This window comes from Mixophyes fleayi, chromosome 3, assembly GCF_038048845.1.
Source record: "Mixophyes fleayi isolate aMixFle1 chromosome 3, aMixFle1.hap1, whole genome shotgun sequence".
Lineage (NCBI taxonomy): Eukaryota > Metazoa > Chordata > Amphibia > Anura > Limnodynastidae > Mixophyes > Mixophyes fleayi.
In genome coordinates, this window is record NC_134404.1 from 180,279,134 (window position 1) to 180,299,291 (window position 20,158).

The following is a 20,158-nucleotide window of genomic DNA, read 5'->3' on the forward strand; positions in this document are numbered from 1 at the left end:
GGTTGTAGCCGACAATGTTTAACAAGGTACACTGAGGCTTTTAAGAGGAGAATAGGTGGCAAGCAGAGGTGGTGTTGGGGACGCACAGGCGCATAACTAGAGGCTGTGCTGTAAATGGCCGCTTACTACCATCCTAAGACAACAGCCAGCACACAGCCCAGCGTACAGAGATGCCGGAGCTGGCCCAAATAATTACATCATGATGGGGTCATCACCAGGAAAAGAAAATAAGGGGTATATTGGGTGTCATTCATAGTAGGGAGCACATCCAGCTAAAGGGTGCAGATAAACCATGCTGTGAAGCAAAGGGTGTAAATGCAATTTTTTTTGCATATTGGGAAAATACGGTCTGCTTTTGCATGTGGTATACAGATACTTGGTAGTTTTCTCTTTACACTGTGAATAATAATAAAATTAGAATAGCCCCCTCCAAACTTCAAATCTGTCAGCATATTTTAACACCACCACCACCTCCTTCAGCACACCATGGATATGCCAAGGTGCACCTTCCAGATGAATTTACTCACAACTATATATGAGTCATATTGTATACTTCTGTATACTTAAAATTAATAAAAAATGAAAATCTAGAATCTCAGGTTTGTAAAAGTGATCAGTGCTCCGATTTAATACTTTGTAGAGCCACCTTGTGCTGTAATAACAGTCATCAGTCTGTTTGAATAAGTTTCTAATAGCTTTGTGCACCGATTCCTTACAGAATTGTTCAAGTTCATTCAAATTTCATAGTGAGCGGCAATGGATTACTTTTTTCAAGAATTTAGGTCAGGGCTCTGACTTGGTCAGTCAAAGACATTCACCTTCCTATACATAAGCCACTGCATTGTTTTCTTGGCACTATGTTTAGGGTTGTTGTTGTGCTAGAAGGTGAACCACTTGCCCATCTCCTGCCTTCTAGCATAGGGCTGCAGGTTTTCCTTAAGAATTTGCATGAACTTAGCAGCATCCATCTTAACTTCAATCCTGACCAACTGCCCAGTCCCTGCTGAAGAGAAACACCCACACAACATAATGTTGCCACCACGTTTCACACTAGGCATGGTGTAATTTCTGTGGTGTGCTGTGTTTGCTTTGCAGCAAGTAAAGCGTTTGGCGTTCAGTCCAAAAGGATCTACCTTGGTCTCATCTGACCATACAACCTTTAGCGACATGATATCAGAATTTTCAAAGTGTCTTCTTTGCAAAGCGCAAATGAGACAGAGTGTGGCACATTTTCAAAACACGCTTCTTTCTTGCCAGTCTGCCATAAAGGGCAACTTTGTGTAAAGCTTGTGGAGTTTGTTGTCACATGCACAGAACAAGCAAATCTCAGCCATAAAGACTTGTGTCCTTCAAAGTTGTCAATGACCTCTTGATAGCTTCCCTGATCAATATCCAACTGGTTCTGTCATCCAGTTTGGAGGAAAGGTGTTGGTGGTGCCATTCCCTTTTCACGTCATAATAATGCTCAGAGGTAGAGTAAAAACTTTTTAAATATTTTTTTTATTGTTATCCTTCTCCGACCTTGTGCCTTAGTGCAGCTTTATCCTGGAGCCCTTTTGAATGCATCTTTCCAATCGTGGTTAATTCTTTGCCATACCATGCACTACTAGTAGTGGAATGCTCAAAGAATTTGACTATATTTATTTCCTAATATTATATACATTTGTGACCATGTTTGTAAAAGTATTTGAATTGTGACGTTTTCTAAAAAGGGAGTGCGTCTATAGATCTTATATTTTGTTTCTATATCAGACTTATCCCTGGTTGTTATCTGAGACAGGGCAGAATTTACCTAGAAAAGTGCTTGAAAAAGGTTTTTCGGTTGCTTACAAGATAATACAAGAGTCAGGAGTGTTCTGCATGGAACAACTAAACACAGGTCCTATGTTTCTCCATTCCTCATGATATGCAGCAACTTTTATGTTGAGCCTGGCTAAATCTTCTGACCAAATCTGTACTCATTTCAGGTAGGCTCTCAAGAAAAAGTTTCAGATAGCTAATAAGCAAATGTTACTGTTTCAGTTAAGACAGTATGTCAATGTCTTGCAACCCTATAGCCCCCAAATGTATACCTCTTCTAATTTCAGGCCCAGATGCACTTTGTTAGGGATAATTAATTCCATTAATTTCTCTTCAATTTTCCAAGATGCAGACATAGTAAGGCTGGAATAAAAATTAGTTTAGAATGAATAGTCAACTTTTTCTGCCTCAGTTAAGAAAATTCTCCTCTGCACCTCCCTCAGGAAACCACAGGTTATGATTTTAGACAGAGTACGTGTCACCCCATGGTCTAATCAGAACACTTCATATTACAAATGCCTCTTCACCAGACTTATACCTTTGCTTCCTGCCTTACAGGAACACTGAACTGTTAAGGAGCAAGGTTAAAAATTTTTCGGTGTGCCACTGGCGATCTCTCCAGACCCCTTTCCCATGACTCTGGCGAAAACGGACTCCCTGGAAATCTGACAACCAGCCCCCACCTCCCATACTAGGCCTTGTTCTTCTTATTTTTCCTAGAAGTAAAAAATGACTGTATGAATCTCCTCTTTTGCCCTAATAATGCAATGCATGCTCCCTAACCAGTGTAGACGGCTCTAGTTTCCTTTTAGATATACTGAGGAGATGGCAACACAACAGTTTCAAGGGAAGTGGAAGACTGACATTCTCCTTTTCTTAAAGCTGTTTCTGAGGAAGAAAGACAAGGAAGAGCAAAAGCCCACACTGTACATGCGTGCAATCTATTGAATGCTATACATTACCTGTCTCCAGCATCTTATGTTCTAGGACTGTTGCAAGGAAATTTCAATATACATATTATGCAATACTGTATATAAAGTTTTTCTTGATAATTTAAAGGGTCTTTGGGTAATGGGTAGCTGGGGATAAAATTCTGAAAAACGACAAGAACTCTCATATGCTTAAAGAGAATTGCTGTGCTATATAAACGATGGAACACACAAACGCTTTCTTGATTTTCTTTTGTCATGTGTGGCACTTAACAAAAATTGCTGAAATAAGAATAAAAATACAAATGATAAGTATAGTGGACTTTGTGCTTACCTGTCGCAATGTCCGTGCCACTAAACTTTCCAACACCGGGCCTCTGTCTTCATGAAGCAAATGCACTTCATCTAATATTAGTAGTCTCACAAGCTGAGAAAGTGCCACATCACCAACGCTCTTTCTAGTAACAACATCCCACTTCTCTGGTGTAGTCACAAGCATCTATGTAAATAAAAGCATGGATACGTTATTTGAATATACCTAAATAAATTACTGAGCACAATACAATTTTTTTAGGCTGCATCACTTTTTGCATTATATGACCAAGTGGCATCTGTGAGACACTGTGGTATCTGCTGTATATGACTCACAAATTCAGTCACTGCTCTGCCTATGCAATAATCCAGAACAGACTTGGGTTTTGAAAAGTTTGTGTGAGATAGGTGCCGAAACAACCCATGGAAGAGCACAAACAGATGTGGTTGGACATCTGCAAACAAAAAACAGGACTGATACTCTGAGGAAGATGAAAGTTTCTTAAAAAGAATCATTACTGGTGACGAGACTTGGATTCATCACTATGAGCCTGAGAGTAAACGGCAGAGTATGGAATGAAAACATCCTCAATCGTCAACCAAGAGAAAGTTCGGAAGTGAACCATCACCTTGATGCTTACAGGTTTCTGGGATTCTCAAGGGCCAGTATTGAAACATTATTAGGAAAAAGATTCAACAATCAACAGTGCTCGTTAGAGTGAGATGCTCACTGAAGAGCTGAAGCCTAAAGTTCAAACAAAGCGCAGAGGACTGCTATCCAGGGGTGTTGGCACACTGCTGCTCATACTGTCGACACTCTCCAAAAACTTCATTTTAAGGTGCTAAAGCATCGTCCCTATAGTCCTGATCTTGCCCCATCGGACTATCACCTGTTTGGTCCCCTGAAAGAAGCCCTAAGAGGACAAAGATTCTCGCCTAATGAAGAGGTGAAGACAGCAGTGCATTTGTGGTTCACAGCTCAGCCTAAAACATTTTTCAATGAGGGAATATGAAAGCTTGTGGACAGATGGACAAAGTGTTTTGAAAAGCAGGGAGATTATGTATAAAAATAATGTATTTGTCATTTCTGAAAGATGGTTAAAGCAAATTCTACAGCCAAGATGCGGATAATTTTTGACTCGCCCTTGTGTGTGTGTGTATAATATATATATATATATATATATATATATATATATATATATATATATATATATATATATATATATATGGATAATGATTGTGATGAAGTGCTGTTTATGCTATCCTGACACTTTCCAAATAAACAGCAAGACTGATTCAGCGGTGGAGTGTTTGCCGTACTTTATCACATGTGGTGTATATATATTATATATATATATATATATATACATACACACACACACACACACACATATATATATATATATATATAGACTAGAGATGAGCTGTTCAGAGGGATCGGACATCCGAGTTTTCTCAGGTCATGACTCGTGCGCCAACTAAGGGTGTGCACCGGGCACTTTTAGTGTTTTGGGTTCTGATTAGCTTGAGGTTTTGGGTTCTGATTTGTTTTGGCAAAACACCTGACGAAAGGTTTTGGTTCTGATTTAGGGTTTTGGGTTCTGATTTATTTTTAAAAAAGCATAAAAAGTGCTAAAATCTAGTTTTTTGTTTGTTTTTCACTCCTACACTATTATTAACCTCAATAACATTCAATAACAATCATTTACACTAATTTCCAGTGTATTTGTAACACCTCACAATATTGTTTTTAGTCCAAAACGTTGGACCGAGGTAGCTTTCTGGACTGCGTAGTGGAGTGGCCCCGGTACCCAATTTGGCCCCGGTACCCAATTTCGTCCAAATTTAGGGTAAAGGGGACTCCCTCAAACTTGCAGCTGAGGAGGTCCCCAAGACCCATGTATATAACTATGGAATGTATATAAATAATATTTATATGCTCTATTAGTGAAGTGTAAGAGTTATGTAAAACAGACAGTTCAGATAAGCCAATAGTTGCCCTTCCCACACATGTAAGTGTGTATAACACTACAATTGATGCAAATTTGGTTGTCCAAAACATGTTTTAAATTGCAATTGAAAGTCCACAGTCTGAGAAATTAAGATGGCAGATTTTGGCCCTAGCAAAGAATACATGTAGAGATGGAGATATAATGACAGACATTTTAAGTGATTGATTTAAAGAACTGAATAGATCGATTAATTATTTTTGGAAGTGAATGGGAAAAAACAAATGCAATGATGGCAAAATGACAAGACTTGACTTAGTAGATTATTAGGAACATTTTAAAGGGAAAAAATGCAGCTGGCACAGTGACCCAGCCCAAGGTAGCTCACTATGGGACCGGCCCGGGAGAAGATGCACCCCAGCCCAGTCTGCCCCTTTGCAGACCTTGGCCAAAATTGGTGACAATTGGGACAGCTGTGAAGGGATCATTAGAAAATAGACTGGAAATGACTGGAAAATAATGCTATAAATAGTAATATAGGAGCAAAAACAGATCAAAATTACATTATTTTACCTATGTTTCGCAATGTTTAATTAAATCCAGATCCAAAACCTTTTGTGATTTTTTGACAAAATAGAAAACCAAAACACAAACACATTTTATAACCAAAACCACATTCAAAATCAAAACACGGGATTCAGAGCACATCTCTAATATATGCATACTCCTAATGAAGCTCGTTAGAATGAAACGCGTATGGTTATTGTCCTCACAGATTTGACATTTGCTAGAGAATTTGAGTGGCACCGTGGCAGCTGTAGAACAATACACATTCTGTTCTGGACAGCAAAGGTCTTCCCCTTTGGAGTCAGTAACATTGTAGACACAGAAAGGCACTCTTTTATTTTACCTTTTGTAAGGGTTTTTAAATTGTAATAATAAATTCTGGTTTTCAAAGATTTTACACATGTGTGGTTGTGATTTCAAATTGTATCTCCTTTTTAGTGAATTAAGTGATTACAAGTGACGGCTGTGGATTTCATAGGAGCAGCCTGCATCAAGTATCAGACAAATAATGTTCATTTCATTTTAAAAAATATTCTTCCACTGCCGGTGTGGATTAACAGCAAATAAGGAGCTGCTGATTTTGGACTATAAATTAATGACTTAGAATATATGTGTGGCTTGTGTCAAAAATGTGAAAGTTAACTGCTTCTAGTCAATGTGGGTTAATGGTAGTGCAGCTAAGGAGACATTTTGTGTACATATATATATATATATATATATATATATATATATATATATATACATATATATATAGATATATATATATAGATATACTTATAAACATATAAAATTAACATACACTTCCATGCCCAAACACTACAATGATTTAAATGCGCCTTACAAAACCATCTAAGTCTACCAGTCTTCCACTTCATTCCACCTTCGCTAGACCAGACTATCTATGTCTGCATTCTCACTCTGTTTCACCCCTCCAAAATAGAGTTTAAGCTCTCAAGAAAAAGGACCTCCCTCCTCCCGACTTCTTGTCGGCTCTCACCTTATTCAACTGTGCAGCTTCCTATTTGGACTCCTCGACATGGTACCTACGATGCCTATTACACATCTTATGCACAGTATTATCCTTGAATATTCAGTTCATTGTGTTGGTCCTCTATATTTTTGCTCTACTTCCACACTTTATGGTGCTGATGAGTTTTGTGGTGTCTTATACATAAACAACAACAATAATAATAATAATAATAAATAATATAATTGATTCTGCATTTGAGTATTTTCAAACAAACAGAGCTCCTACTACTTAGCAATGTCAATGCACCATTCCTTGTGGCTCACATTCCGCGGGATACTTCACATCGTATTGCACAACTTCAGCAATATATTGTGGAAGTAATGGAATATAAAAGGCTCTTCATGATTACAGGGATATGTGGAATACATGTTGTTGCCAGCACATTCAATGAATACTTTGAGGTGTGCAACTTCTTTATTGGATACGCATAAGTGTGCCAGAACTCAGATGTCATGTTAGAACACACTCATAACACCTCCCCCAAGAACATGTCCATTTACTCCAGTATGTGAAGAGGAAGTTGAGTATGAGATTATATCAATCCAACACTTAATTACCCTGGTCAATGCTAAACATACTCCCTTCTTACTAAACTATATTACTTCATCTGGTCAAATTCCCAAAATATGAAAAATGGCTAGTCATTTCAATTAACAGAAGTGAACACAGAAATATAATTTCAAACTACAGATCTATCCCTTTAATGCCTATCATCATCATCATTTAATTACATAGCACCAGCAAATTCCATAGCGCACTACAAATGGGAACAAACACAGTTATAAAACAATACTGGGTGCTACAGACAGACAGAGAGGTAAGCAGGCCCTTCTCGCAAGCTTAACATCTATGGGACAATGGCGGTTTAATACATGAGGTTAAGTGCTGCATACTGGTCCAGCTAGAATGCAAAGGTAAAAAGTACTTCATGGGCTATATGATCCAGCCACAAAGCAAACTTCATCACAGGGTTGTTGTCTTGTGTTAAATGTGTAGAGGGTGGTAATAGGGTAACCTTGGGAGAGTAAAAGCGTGGTTGAGGACTATCATAAGCTTCAAAAGAACAAAATCATCCGCACAGGGTTAGGATACACCTCATTCCTTCTACACACAATACTGTTAAGGTGAGTGGGTGCTCTTCCCATTAATTAATATAGAAGAGAAGAGAGAAAAAGTAACGAATTCACAGAGCACTTCTATCCAAAGTGATCTTGATGATAATTTTTTTTGGTGTTAATACCTTTATTAAGTATGTAATATTAAAAAAAGTCTATACATAATGTATAGTTATACCCTCAGTCATTGAAAGTGAAATACTTTCAATAACGGAGGGTATAACTATACATTATGTATAGAAAAAATTAAATTGCAAGAAAAATTAATCTAGCTGCTGCATACAAAGTAGATTGGAGGGGTAATAGTCTGATTTGGGGAAGACCAGTAAGAAGGGAATTGCAACAGTCGATGCGGGAGATGATGAGTGCATGAATTAAAGTTTTTGCAGTGTCTTGTGTGAGACATGAATTGTGAGTCAAGGATTGCACCTAGGCAACGAGCTTGTGGGTTGGGATTTATGATCATGTTGTCAACACAAACAGAGATGTCAGGCAGGAAGCTTCTGTTGGTGGGTGAAGATAATATTAACTTTGTTTTTGAAAGTTTGCGCTTCAGTTGGTGTGAGGACAACCAAGATGAAATGGCACAAAGACATCCCAGTAAAGCAGGCCAATTCAGATGGTGAGAGATCAGGATAACATAGTAACATGGTTGAAAATTAGGTACTGCCATATAAGGGGAGGAGAATGTAGAAATTGGGGAGAGAAGCTGCTGAACAGAGGTGGAAAACTGTTGAAAATCAATAGATTTAACATTCCTGTAGGTATGAGGAGGCATTGTAGAGTTTAACAGCAGAGGCGTTAAAGAACTGGGGGTGAGCATGTAGCTAATAAGAGGGGTAAAGGAGTGTTAAGGAAATCAGAAACTGAACATAGTCTAGAGAAAAGAAGATCAAGACAGTGGACATTCTGATGAGCAGAGGATTCAATCTCCTGGGAGAGGCCAAGTGAGGAAGTTATAGAAAGTAGATTTGAAACAGCATTGGAATGTGGAATAGAAATGGGGATGTTGAAATCACCCATGATGATTGTAGGGATGTCAGATGTTAAGTGAGGGAGTCAAGCATAGAAATCTTCAAGAAATTGTTGGTGTGGTCAAGGGGGCGCAATAGATCACAGTAACATGCATAGAGGATGGGTTAAAAATCCTATATTAACAAAAGACATAGAAAAAAATATGTTAATCCCAAATCAGCAGACTTTAAAAGACAACATATTTCCTTATCTAGCAGCTTCCAACCAAACCATTCAAGAGAAACAAAGCTGTTAAAAATATGTAAAGAAATTCAGTGTTGAATAGATTATGAACAGTTGACTGGGGCAATAATTCTAGACTTTCCAAAGGTTTTGACGCTGTGGATCACACTATACTGTTAAGCAAGCTTATTGAAACATGCGTACTAAAGTGGTTCCACTCCCATTTATCTGCAAAATGCCTGAATGCATCAATCTCTGGCTCCAACTCTAATCTCGTAGTAGCTACCTGTGTGCTCTGTTTTAGAGACACGACTATTTTCTGATCAGAAGGCTGACACAGCTGTTAGTATAGCTTTCTCACTGCACTGGGGTCATATATTCAGATACGGCCATGAACCTGTGCTGAGATATTTTATCCCTTTATTTTTGTGTAGGTTTCCACTGGGGGCTCTGGTTTCCTTAAACAGACCAAAAACATACTGGTAAATAAATTGCCTTATGATAGAATAGCCCCTAGTCTGTGTGTTATGGAATTTAAATTCTAAGCTAAAATGTGGGGCAAAGGCTGTGTAAATCCCCATAGCCAAAAGGTGCATCACACAACTGATGCGAGTGCCTAATGTAGACTATGGGGAATACAGAATAGCTTAGCCCCCTAGGTACACTTTACAGCTCATTATGCCATTTTGAGTTCTCTGTAACATTGAAACACACCATTACAACGTTATCAAATCTAGGTCGGCTTTCGCTAGATTACAGATGTTTTGCTTTTTGCTAGCTAATCCTTCTAAGCATTCTGGAAAAATTACTCAGACTTCTTACCCTTGCAGTTCAAAGCAATTCTAAACTAAGGTCTTTTTCCAGAAGCCAGCTAATGGTTGCTAATTTCAATAAAGAATTTGGCTGCTGTACAGAGCCCCCCATTTCTGGAATAACCTACCCAAGTCACTCAAAACTGCCATATGTTTAAGTCATTACAATCCTGACAAACTATTCTAGAAGAATATTTGTGATTGTCAGGCCTGTAATGTCTGTAACCAGGTCACAATTGTATTTGATGTCTCCAGCACACACGTCAAAATGATAGCAAAATACGTATTTCATCATGGTAAAATATTTTATAAATAATACAGTATATAAATACTTTTTTTTTTTTCTGAAAGACTGTTTTTTTGTAACAGCTCCATTACCAATGTCCTCCAGACCATCTGTTTTTAGTGAAAAGCAAACAATTCCATTATGAAGACAGTGAACTCTCCAATAAAAAACTACTGAACAAACAGTGAACTTTATTTTCATATCTCTAGTGTCACCATATTTTTGGAATCACACTTGTAATTAAGCACTAAAAGGCCACAGGGTGTGCTGGCTCTGCTTAATAAAACTGTAGAGCATGTGATGCTGAAATAATTACAAAGAAATGTCACCATGTGTTGCTAGAATAATCCACCAAGGAGCACTGATCACTATTTATAATCTGATACACAGAACATGTGGCAGAAATTCTGCACAAGGCTGCACAATATAAACACATGTGTTAATGAATAAATTGTTTACTGAAACTCAAATGAAGGAACAAAAATAATAGATTTCTACTGTGGTTCTGAACGCTCATATCTAACTTGATGCTACCACACGGGGGCAGAGCAAAGATACACAGGAAGTGCAGAATAAGGAAAGGAAAATACAAGATGCAAGCATCGAGTCTTAATTCACACATTCATATTTCCCATGAAGGGGAAGAACAATAACTCTGCAGGTGCACTTTTTGCCATCCATGAAAAAGGCAAAACGAATATAAGAAACAACAAGTAGAAAATACCCTTCCTGCTGTCCTTAATGGACACAAAATAATCTAATTTATACTAGGTTTAAACTTTAAGAGACAGATTCAAGTGCGAGATCCTATTGGAGGCTTTAGTGACGTGCTCTTGCACAAATTTCTAGATATTACAGTTTATAACAGATTACTTATTTTTACCTGAATCTCTAAAAAGGTATCAAGTATGACTAATACTATTAAATTGGCGTCCAGGGAGGAGGTGGATGTGTGGGGGCAGGGCTCAGCAAATCTCATCACTTTTGACCTGCAAAGATGTTAACATGTTATATTACCGTGGGGGGTGAGCATAAATGACACGATTCCCTGAGGATTTGTCGCGTCATGGAGGCGACAAATCTTACCGACTTTTCAAAGAAGTAGATAGGTGTGGGAGAATTGCCTTATTCTCAAGGGAGTCCGGGAGACCTACCCAGAATTTGGGAGTCTCCAGATATTCCGGGAGAGTGGGAAAGTATGGCTTTAGAACTCTAAGTTCTCACAGAAACTCATCAAACAAGGTTCCTACAGAACTTCACAATTAACTGAATCACCGCTATGATGGGTCAAGGAGTATTTATATAACATTTGGACAGTTATCAATTTTAACTATTTTATTGTTGAAATTAATGTCTAATATTGTGAAGCTAGCGCTATTGATTTGGTCCTCCAACTCACACCCCCAAAGGGCTGCAATATAAATGCCATTTTCCAATACCCCTTCTCCTTATGGAGTAGCTTATTTGAATATTTGTGTTAAGACATTGTCCCGATTGCAGTGAGTGCACCAACCACACCACTACTACAACAACCGCAACACACAGCAGATTTAATTGACTGTGATCAGTCCAGCTAAATTCCTAAACCATAAAATTTCCACAAAATGAGAATTTATAAATACAGTGTCAGATGACAACAGCAGAATTTATATATTATATAATTAGAACATGCATCTCTGCCTTCTAGTGTGAATGTGTATTTTTGAGAAATACTGCCACAATTTTGCTTCTTTACAGCCATGGTTGCCAGAAAAGTTTTAATGTTCAGTGTTTCCTACACAGAGTGGGATGTAGTATGCAAAGGGAATTAAACAGGAAGCCTGCTATGCCAGTGTTCTACCAAGAAATTTTTACCAGCCGGGTGGTATTAAGAAGCAGCTGGGTGTGGGCAGTTGCAATACTTTCTAATAATAATGAAAATGTTTGAGGTTATTGCCCACACTTACCAGGACAAGTCGGACTGGTGATCAGTGGTCTAATACACACTGCTGACTGTAGTGCTCAACTAGTGTCTGTTATAATAGCAGAACAAATGTTTTATTCTATTATAATAGGACTGTGCTGGGCTCCAAGAGCCAGGTGGCAAGTAAAAGCAGATGGGTGAAGCACCCCGGAAATAAGTGCTGGGGAGAATACTGTATGGAAAAGAAAAAAAAACATATACAATCAAAACTCAGTCTCCAAAATATTCAGCTATGTTAAGCTAAACAACATATAAATGTTTTTAGTAGTTTTTTTTTGGGCTTTAAAAAAGTTAGTTTGATGAGCTAACAACTGGCTAAACATCAACGAATATGTTACTACCAAAATTAATAAACAAGACTGGGCCTAGATGTTACTGATGCAACTGTTATCACTTGGAAATTAACCATGTCAACCACTGAGATTAGCAGCTGTACTTTAACACAACACTAATTAGCAAACTGTAATGGAAAATACTTAGCAATGCATAATACAATTTTCAAGGTGTGAAACAAAACTAATCCAAGCTATTTAAGCAATTTGTTGGAGCTATGCTGTGTTTACTGAATAAAATTAATAAAATACACAAGGAAAAATACTGATATATAGCATTTCATTATGTTATGTCATTATTTTAGCAAGGGCACATTAATAATGAATACTACAGTTAATCATAGGTCAGGCATATTAAAAAACAAAAATACATTGAAAAATACATTTTTTTATAACATTTTTCAATTAGAAATTGATGCAGCATATTCATTTATATTCCGTTTAAATTACAGGACTTCTTCTTTGCTTTGGTACTGTATGTATGTATTTGACCATTTCCTTCGCTTTACTAGAACAATTAATAGTAACAGGGATACTTCCCAGGAAAACAATATTCATTTAAGCTGCTTCAACAGGAGAATAAACATTGGAAAATGCTATGAATATGGTGGTCCTTTGAGTCAATGCCTCACTCAGTTTGTATGTAGATCAGGACAGAAGAACCACCATTTTCTTAGCAAATTAGAATAAGATCTAAAGGTGAGCATAAAACTAAAAACCAACACTTTATGCCTACCTACTGTCCAGATTTAGGTGGAACAGTTCCAATTTTAGGAGACTGTCCTGCCATCCCGCAGATGAGGACTTCTGTACCAATTCCAGTTTAGTTTACAGGCACATCCCTCTAACATGGGCCCCTTCAAGGCCACACTTACAACAATAAGTGCACATAGCATTGAAGGGGTGTTACTGGAGGAGGTGGGTCTAGCACTTTGGAAGTGCTGGGCATACCCCTGGATATATAACATGCTTCAATGTGATGTGGTACAATAAGGAAAGTAAAGTAAAAAAAAGGAGTAATTTTGCACCTTGCAAAACCAAGTTGCATTGGAAAGGGGGGGGGGGGTACATTTAAAATGTGAAGGCATATTTATAGTTGGGGTAGGGCATGTCCTAGATGAACTTTAAATGTCAGTGTACGAATTAAGCTATCAGGTATTTGTGACCTTCATGAAAAAAAGCAGCCAGTATTTAACTTATATGCAAAATAATAAACTAATTTGCACCCCTTGCATTGTAACATGGTTTTGTCCAAGAGAAAACTTACTCCTTTTTTTATTGCCTTACTTTTCTTAAAGAATCAGGTGCAATATGTTTTACATAATAAAGTCATCAAATACAATACCATAACAAGAAGGACTGTATTCCTTTCAAACAACCATTTTAAAAACAGATTTTACAGTATGCTTGTATTATATGTAGAATTATATAATCTAGGTGAATGAAACCAGCATTATCTGTTTAAATTCTAAAGCTTGAAAACAACCAACTTGGAGGTTTTAATCAGCTGTCAAATTGTAAAACAGACTAAATGTCACAAACTGCAAATGTCAGTAAAATACACTGGCTCCACATACATTGCAATCCAGTCATCCAGCACAATCGCCCAATGACCAAAACAATAATCAATACAAGCACTGCACTGATCTGTCGCCTACACTTCGATGTTAAATAAGTATTCCACAGATTCAATGATGTGAGTCATTGATCTAAATGGCTTTCTGCCACAGCTGAACTTAATTGTGTATAAGCAATACTTTTCGAGTCTACACAGTACAATAGTTGCTGATTCTAGTCAAAATGTCAAACCAAAACCAAGATTGAAGGCACACATATTATGATAAAAAAAAAAAAACTTTTTTTAATAACCCTTACAACACAGATAATGGATATGTATTTAAAAGCCCAGTCAAATCTTTAGAATTACTGGGCAAAAAAAAAAGATTACAGAAAAGTTTCCCCCTCATCACAAGTAAATACTAAAATACTACTATTGGATCCAATAATGGTCAGATGCAGCTGATGCAAAGTAAATAATACTTAAAACGCTTTAAGAATTGTAGTGTATTTAGTAACCAAGAAATATATAATTTATGTTTTAGATTAACACTTTTATATTTGACAACATCAAAATGTTTTGAAAATAAAGTCACATTTATTTAATGTATTGGAACTCATGAGAGACATTACAATCTAAAACTCATACACAGGCATCGCTCAGTAAAAATAGTTAACTACACATATTCTGCTGTCAGCCTAAATTTTTCTATAGCCATGTAACCTTTTTCCATGTCCAAACTCTGTTAGAATTATTATTAGATTTTGCTACAGGTTTATCTTTCCCATAGGGAAAAGTGTAAATGAGAAGCATTTCCATTTTAAATCTTGCTGAAGGTTACACATTTGGAAGCAATACACTGCTTACCACAAGACAAATAAATATGTATTTTACTTGCTAGAATTAAACACATTCGCATCTAAAATGTGCATATTTAAGTAGAATGGGTCAAAATCATTTTAAAACTGAGATTATACATTCATTGGCTCACATATATTTAAATGTAAGCTCGTTCATTTCTCTATCAACACTAACATTTAATTATTCCAAAATATGTATAATGTGATCACACTAACATGAAAATAACCCTATGTGTGTATCCTAATCACATTACAAATGTAGTGGTAAATAAAAATAATAAAGAGATCATTTTTTGTGTATCTATCAGTAAGTCTGTCTTTGAGGAATGAATCCTATTAGTCACATTTTTTAGCGCTCATTCATATTGAATTAATACATTGCGTCTACATATGACATTAGCTACACAGTTTGGCGACATTAGACTATTTTGGACATTTGAAAAACATAAGCCAAATTTGTGATGAGTGCCAAATTCATCCAACTGCTTCTTTAATCCAATTTGTTTGTGGTACTCAAGAACATTGGATGACTATATCTATTTTATGTCTGGTAACCTACAAGCTTGCAAGGGAGTCTGTTTAAATAAAGTATACAATTTAAGAATATTACTTTTAAGCATAGACAGGACATTAAGGACTTTTATCATTAAAGATAACCAGTAGTTAGTACAGTGTTCTTCACAGCACCAATTTCCCGGGTGCTTCACCCATATGTTTTTACTTGCCACCTGGCTCTTGGAGCCCAACAGAGTCCTATTATAATAGAATAAACCATTTGTTCTCCTATTATAACAGACACTATGTGAGCACGGGTGCGGTAAGTATCCCCGACGGAAGAAATACTGACAGAACATATCCTTACACATTTATCCCTCCATGTATAAAATACTTACGCCGAAAATCCCGATGCGATGTAAATACTTACACAAATAATACTTACACTTAAAATACTTACAGTAAAGAACGCCTAAAAAGATGAAAAGATAGTATTTTCTTACGGAATAAATACAGACACCAAAAATACTTACATGGAATTATTCTTTACAAACACAAAATACTTACACAAATATATCCCTACAACATATGAAAAACTTACAACAATAATACTTACAAGATAAAAATCCTGACACACAATTTATAAATCCCTACATATATAATGTAAATGCCAGAAATTAAATCTATATCCCACACCAAATATTATGGCGACAATGTAATGTATATTGGGCCCGTCCACAAATGGCGGCAATTAAATATTTATCTCGGCCACCAACTAATTCCTACAATGTAATTTACATTGCGCCCGCCCACAACAGTATGCCTACTAAGTAATGTATATAGCACCTGCCCACAAAAGTATGCCTACAATCTTATGCATATCCAGGCCACAATGTTATGTCTACTATGTAATGTATAAAGCGCCCGCCCACAAAAGTATGCCTACAATGTTATGCATATCCCGCCCACAATTTCATGCCTACTATGTAATGTATGTGCTGACCAAACAAATACCTAAATGTTTTTAGGTTTTGGGATTTTTTGTGTAAGTAAATATGCCGTGTAAGTATTTTATATATGAGGGATTTTCATGTGTCAGCCAATCTTCCTTGTAAGTATTTGTAGATGTAGGGATTTTCGGTGTAAGTATATATTCCATGTATTTTATATGTGAAGGATTTTTAGACGTCAGCCAATCTTCCTTGTAAGTATTTTTTTCCTTCGGATGTCTTCCGCGTCTTTACTTTTGGTTTCAGAATTTTCATGTCGGGAATTGTTCGGTAAGCACACGGATATATCATCACCATTTATTTATATAGCGCAACTAATTCCGCAGCACACAGATTTTATATATATATATATATATATATATATATATATATATATATATATATATATATATATATATATATATATACACACACATACACACAAGTTAACCCGTGCATGATACTCATGCATTCTAGTCAAATCAAGATACTTAAGGTCTTAAAAAGGTTCTTCATGCATTTGGGCCTAGCAGGCCTCCTCAGGGGAAGATCGTTACTTCTCAACGCAAGCGCCCTTTTTAATGTGTGTCCATGAGGTAAAATTACCTCACGAAAATGAGTTTGACCCCTAAACTCGTAATTTTAGCCTTTACTACCCCTCCCACGGGGGGAAGTTAACTGACTTAACTATTCTAATTTTTTTGTCAAATAATGTCAGTATACCAAATTTCAGGTCAATTGGATGAGCCCTTTCTGAGAAAATAGTTTTTTCCACACACACACACACACACTAACGCACGCCTCTACACATGTGTGTTCATGAGGTAAAAAGTTTGAGCCCTACCAAATTTCAGCCCTTTTTGAATTTTTTTCCCCACACACACTAAGAATTTAGTAGGTCAGTGTATAACTCTGCCCAGCAGGTGGCGCTGCAATTTGTTTGTTTTTTTACACACACACAGACGTCACTAAGCATTTATATATTTATAAAATCAAAAATAGATAATACAGCGCGTAACTCCAATTTGACCAAGAAAGTTCAATAACAGTCCAAGTTGGACATAGGATTTCCTATGTACAGGAGGCAGCCACAGTTCCCACAAAGCCAGATGGTGACCTGGAATAATCTATAATAAAACAAATAGGGAGGGGCGCCACATAGTATAAAACTGTATATACTAGAAGATATACAGAAGGTGTGCCATAAATAAGAAGCTCAGTCATCCATATGAGTGAAAGAAAGAGATAGTTTCTATAACACTCAAACAGCAAGGGTGAATGTAAGTAGATGGATTAGACGCTGGAACTCCTGCACCTCACCAATATAAAATGTGCGTACCAGATAAAAATTCTTTAAAGCTTATCTGTATAATAGATGATGATTTTTCACATACAATCCACTCCGTTATCACCCCTCAGATGTACACTGGGCAGGAGTCATATATAGTGCTTCTGGAGTCCAGAATAGATACTCAGTGGTAGCCAGATTATGTAGACGGAAAAAGAATCATATAGTGTAATACTGTATAGCACCAATTTTATTACATACAAAATGCAGAATTGCACTTACATGAATAAAAACAATGCATGCTTATCTGGGTATCTTTTAAAAGGGAGGGGATGAGACCATCACAAAGGAGCTTCATATAAGCACATCAGCTATTTCCAACTGCTCCGGTATACATCACCGCTGATGAAATGTGTAGTCACAAGTTCCCTCTTTACCGCAATGTCCTCTACGCGTTTCGTCTTGTAAAAGACTTCCTCAGGAGGTAAAGTATTATCTGACTCTCCCGGTCACGGACTTAAATAGTATGCATCCCGCCATCTTGCGCATGCGCACAAGTGGCGTACTGTGACGTTCTACGTCACCCGACCTCTATGGGGCGTTGATCACATGTCCTGATGTTCAAAAAACTTTACTGAACGCACAAACTGACAGAATATTGTATTCATGCGTCGCTAAGCGATCGCCAACGGGACAGAAATACACACGAATACTTTGTACCAAGATTATAACATGAATAATTCTAAAAATAGACATAGACAATACCATCGTTAATACACCTTAAAAATTAAAAGATAAAATTAATTAACATGCCATAAAAAATATGAACAATATGTAAAATATGTAAAATATGTATAATATATCTAATGACGTAATCCCAATAACATTAGATATAACCAAATAATAAACATCATATACTAAAAATATGTACAAAAACATAAAATTGCCCAACATATCAGTAATCAGAATGCCATATATTCAAGACTCATCAAGTTGAAATAATCTCCTGTATTAAATAGGCCCAAAAAACCTATAAACCTATAAAAAGGGGGCTATTTCATAGTTATCATTAAACCCATTGGGCACTAGAGTTCCCAATGTGTAAATCCAAAACATCTCTCGTTGGGAGAGGAGCTTTTGGAGATCTCCACCCCTATCTCCCAGTTGAACATGCTCTAACGCCATGAATTTTAAAAATTGGGGATCTGATTGATGAATTTCCTTAAAATGTTGTGATACAGCATGACTTGTCACTTTATTCTTAATATTTCTTACATGCTCCTGGATTCTAGTTTTTAGAGCTCTTTTTGTCTTACCTACATACTTGTAGCCGCAAGAGCATTCCAGGAGGTAGATGACAGACATGGATAGACAATTCATCAACTGTTTAACTTTGAAGTCCTTAGTGTTATTATAATTAGAAAATGATTTATTCATTGGAGCCGTATACTTACAGATATTACACTGGTTACATCTAATACTTCCCTTCATGTCTAGGAAAGTACCAGAATTCTTGCTAGAAGCAATACATTTCAGACGACTAGGTGCTAATACATCCTTCAAATTGAGATTTTTCCTAAATATGACTTTAGGCGTTTTTGGAAAGATGTCATGTAAAATGGGGTCTTTCCTTAACACATTCCAATGTTTTGACAATGTTGATCTAATTAGCTGATTTCCACTACAATACGTGGTAATGAATGACACATCATCATTCTTAGTGTCTTTCTTTGAATAAGATAAAAGATCTTGCCTATTAAGACACTCTGCTCTTGCTATAGCATCATCTAACAGCTCTCTGGGATACCCTCTCTTATAAAATCTCTCAGAATAAACATTAAGTTGCTCTTTGTAGTGAATCGCTTCACTACAATTCCGTTTTATACAATAAAATTGAGAGTACGGAATGTTAGTCTTCCATTTCTTTGCGTGTGAGCTCTTAAAGTGAAGGTAGCTGTTAGTATCTACCTGTTTTACAAAATTCTGAGTGATTACATTTTCGTCTTGAGCTATGAGAACAAGGTCAAGGTATTCTATCCTCATTGGATCACATTTCATCGTGAATTTAAGATTAAAATTATTGTCTCCAATGTAACACATAAAATTATTCAAAGTTTGAAAATCTCCCTTCCATACTATGATAATATCATCGATATATCTCTTAAACAAAATAATGTTGTCTGAATATGCGTTCTGGCTATAGATGTACTGATCTTCCCATGCGCCCATAAATAAATTGGCAAAACTGGGCGCAAAAGTTGTACCCATAGCTGTTCCACACAACTGGAGATAAAAATCATTGAGAAATTTAAAATAATTATGGGTTAATGTAAATTCAATAAGTTGGCCGATAAAGATTTTGTGCTCATTAGATAAAGAGTCATCTAAATTGAGGAATTTATTGACTGATTCAATACCTTTTTTATGTACAATCGACGTGTATAGTGATTGGACGTCAATCGTCACCCATAAAAAGTCTTTATTCCACTTGAAACTCTCAAAAATTTGTAATACCGATGTGGTGTCTTTTATATAAGATTCCAATTTAAGAACCTAATTATTTAGAAATACGTCAACATACTTAGACACATTAGAGGTCAGGGAATTTATCCCCGCTATGATCGGTCTCCCAGGTGGATCTATCAAACCGGTATGATTGGATAGCTAGTCATTAGA

At 36.6% G+C, this 20,158-nt stretch overlaps 1 protein-coding gene across 1 annotated transcript in view; it reads right to left on the reverse strand.

The window, feature by feature from the left end:
• Window positions 1–20,158, reverse strand: part of ASCC3 (activating signal cointegrator 1 complex subunit 3) — a 605,262-nt gene that overhangs the window by 399,803 nt on the left and 185,301 nt on the right. Inside the window, exon 11 of the mRNA XM_075202837.1 lies at window positions 3,064–3,228. Within this exon, the coding sequence (XP_075058938.1) occupies window positions 3,064–3,228 (165 nt within the window). The remainder of the gene's footprint in view (window positions 1–3,063; window positions 3,229–20,158) is intronic.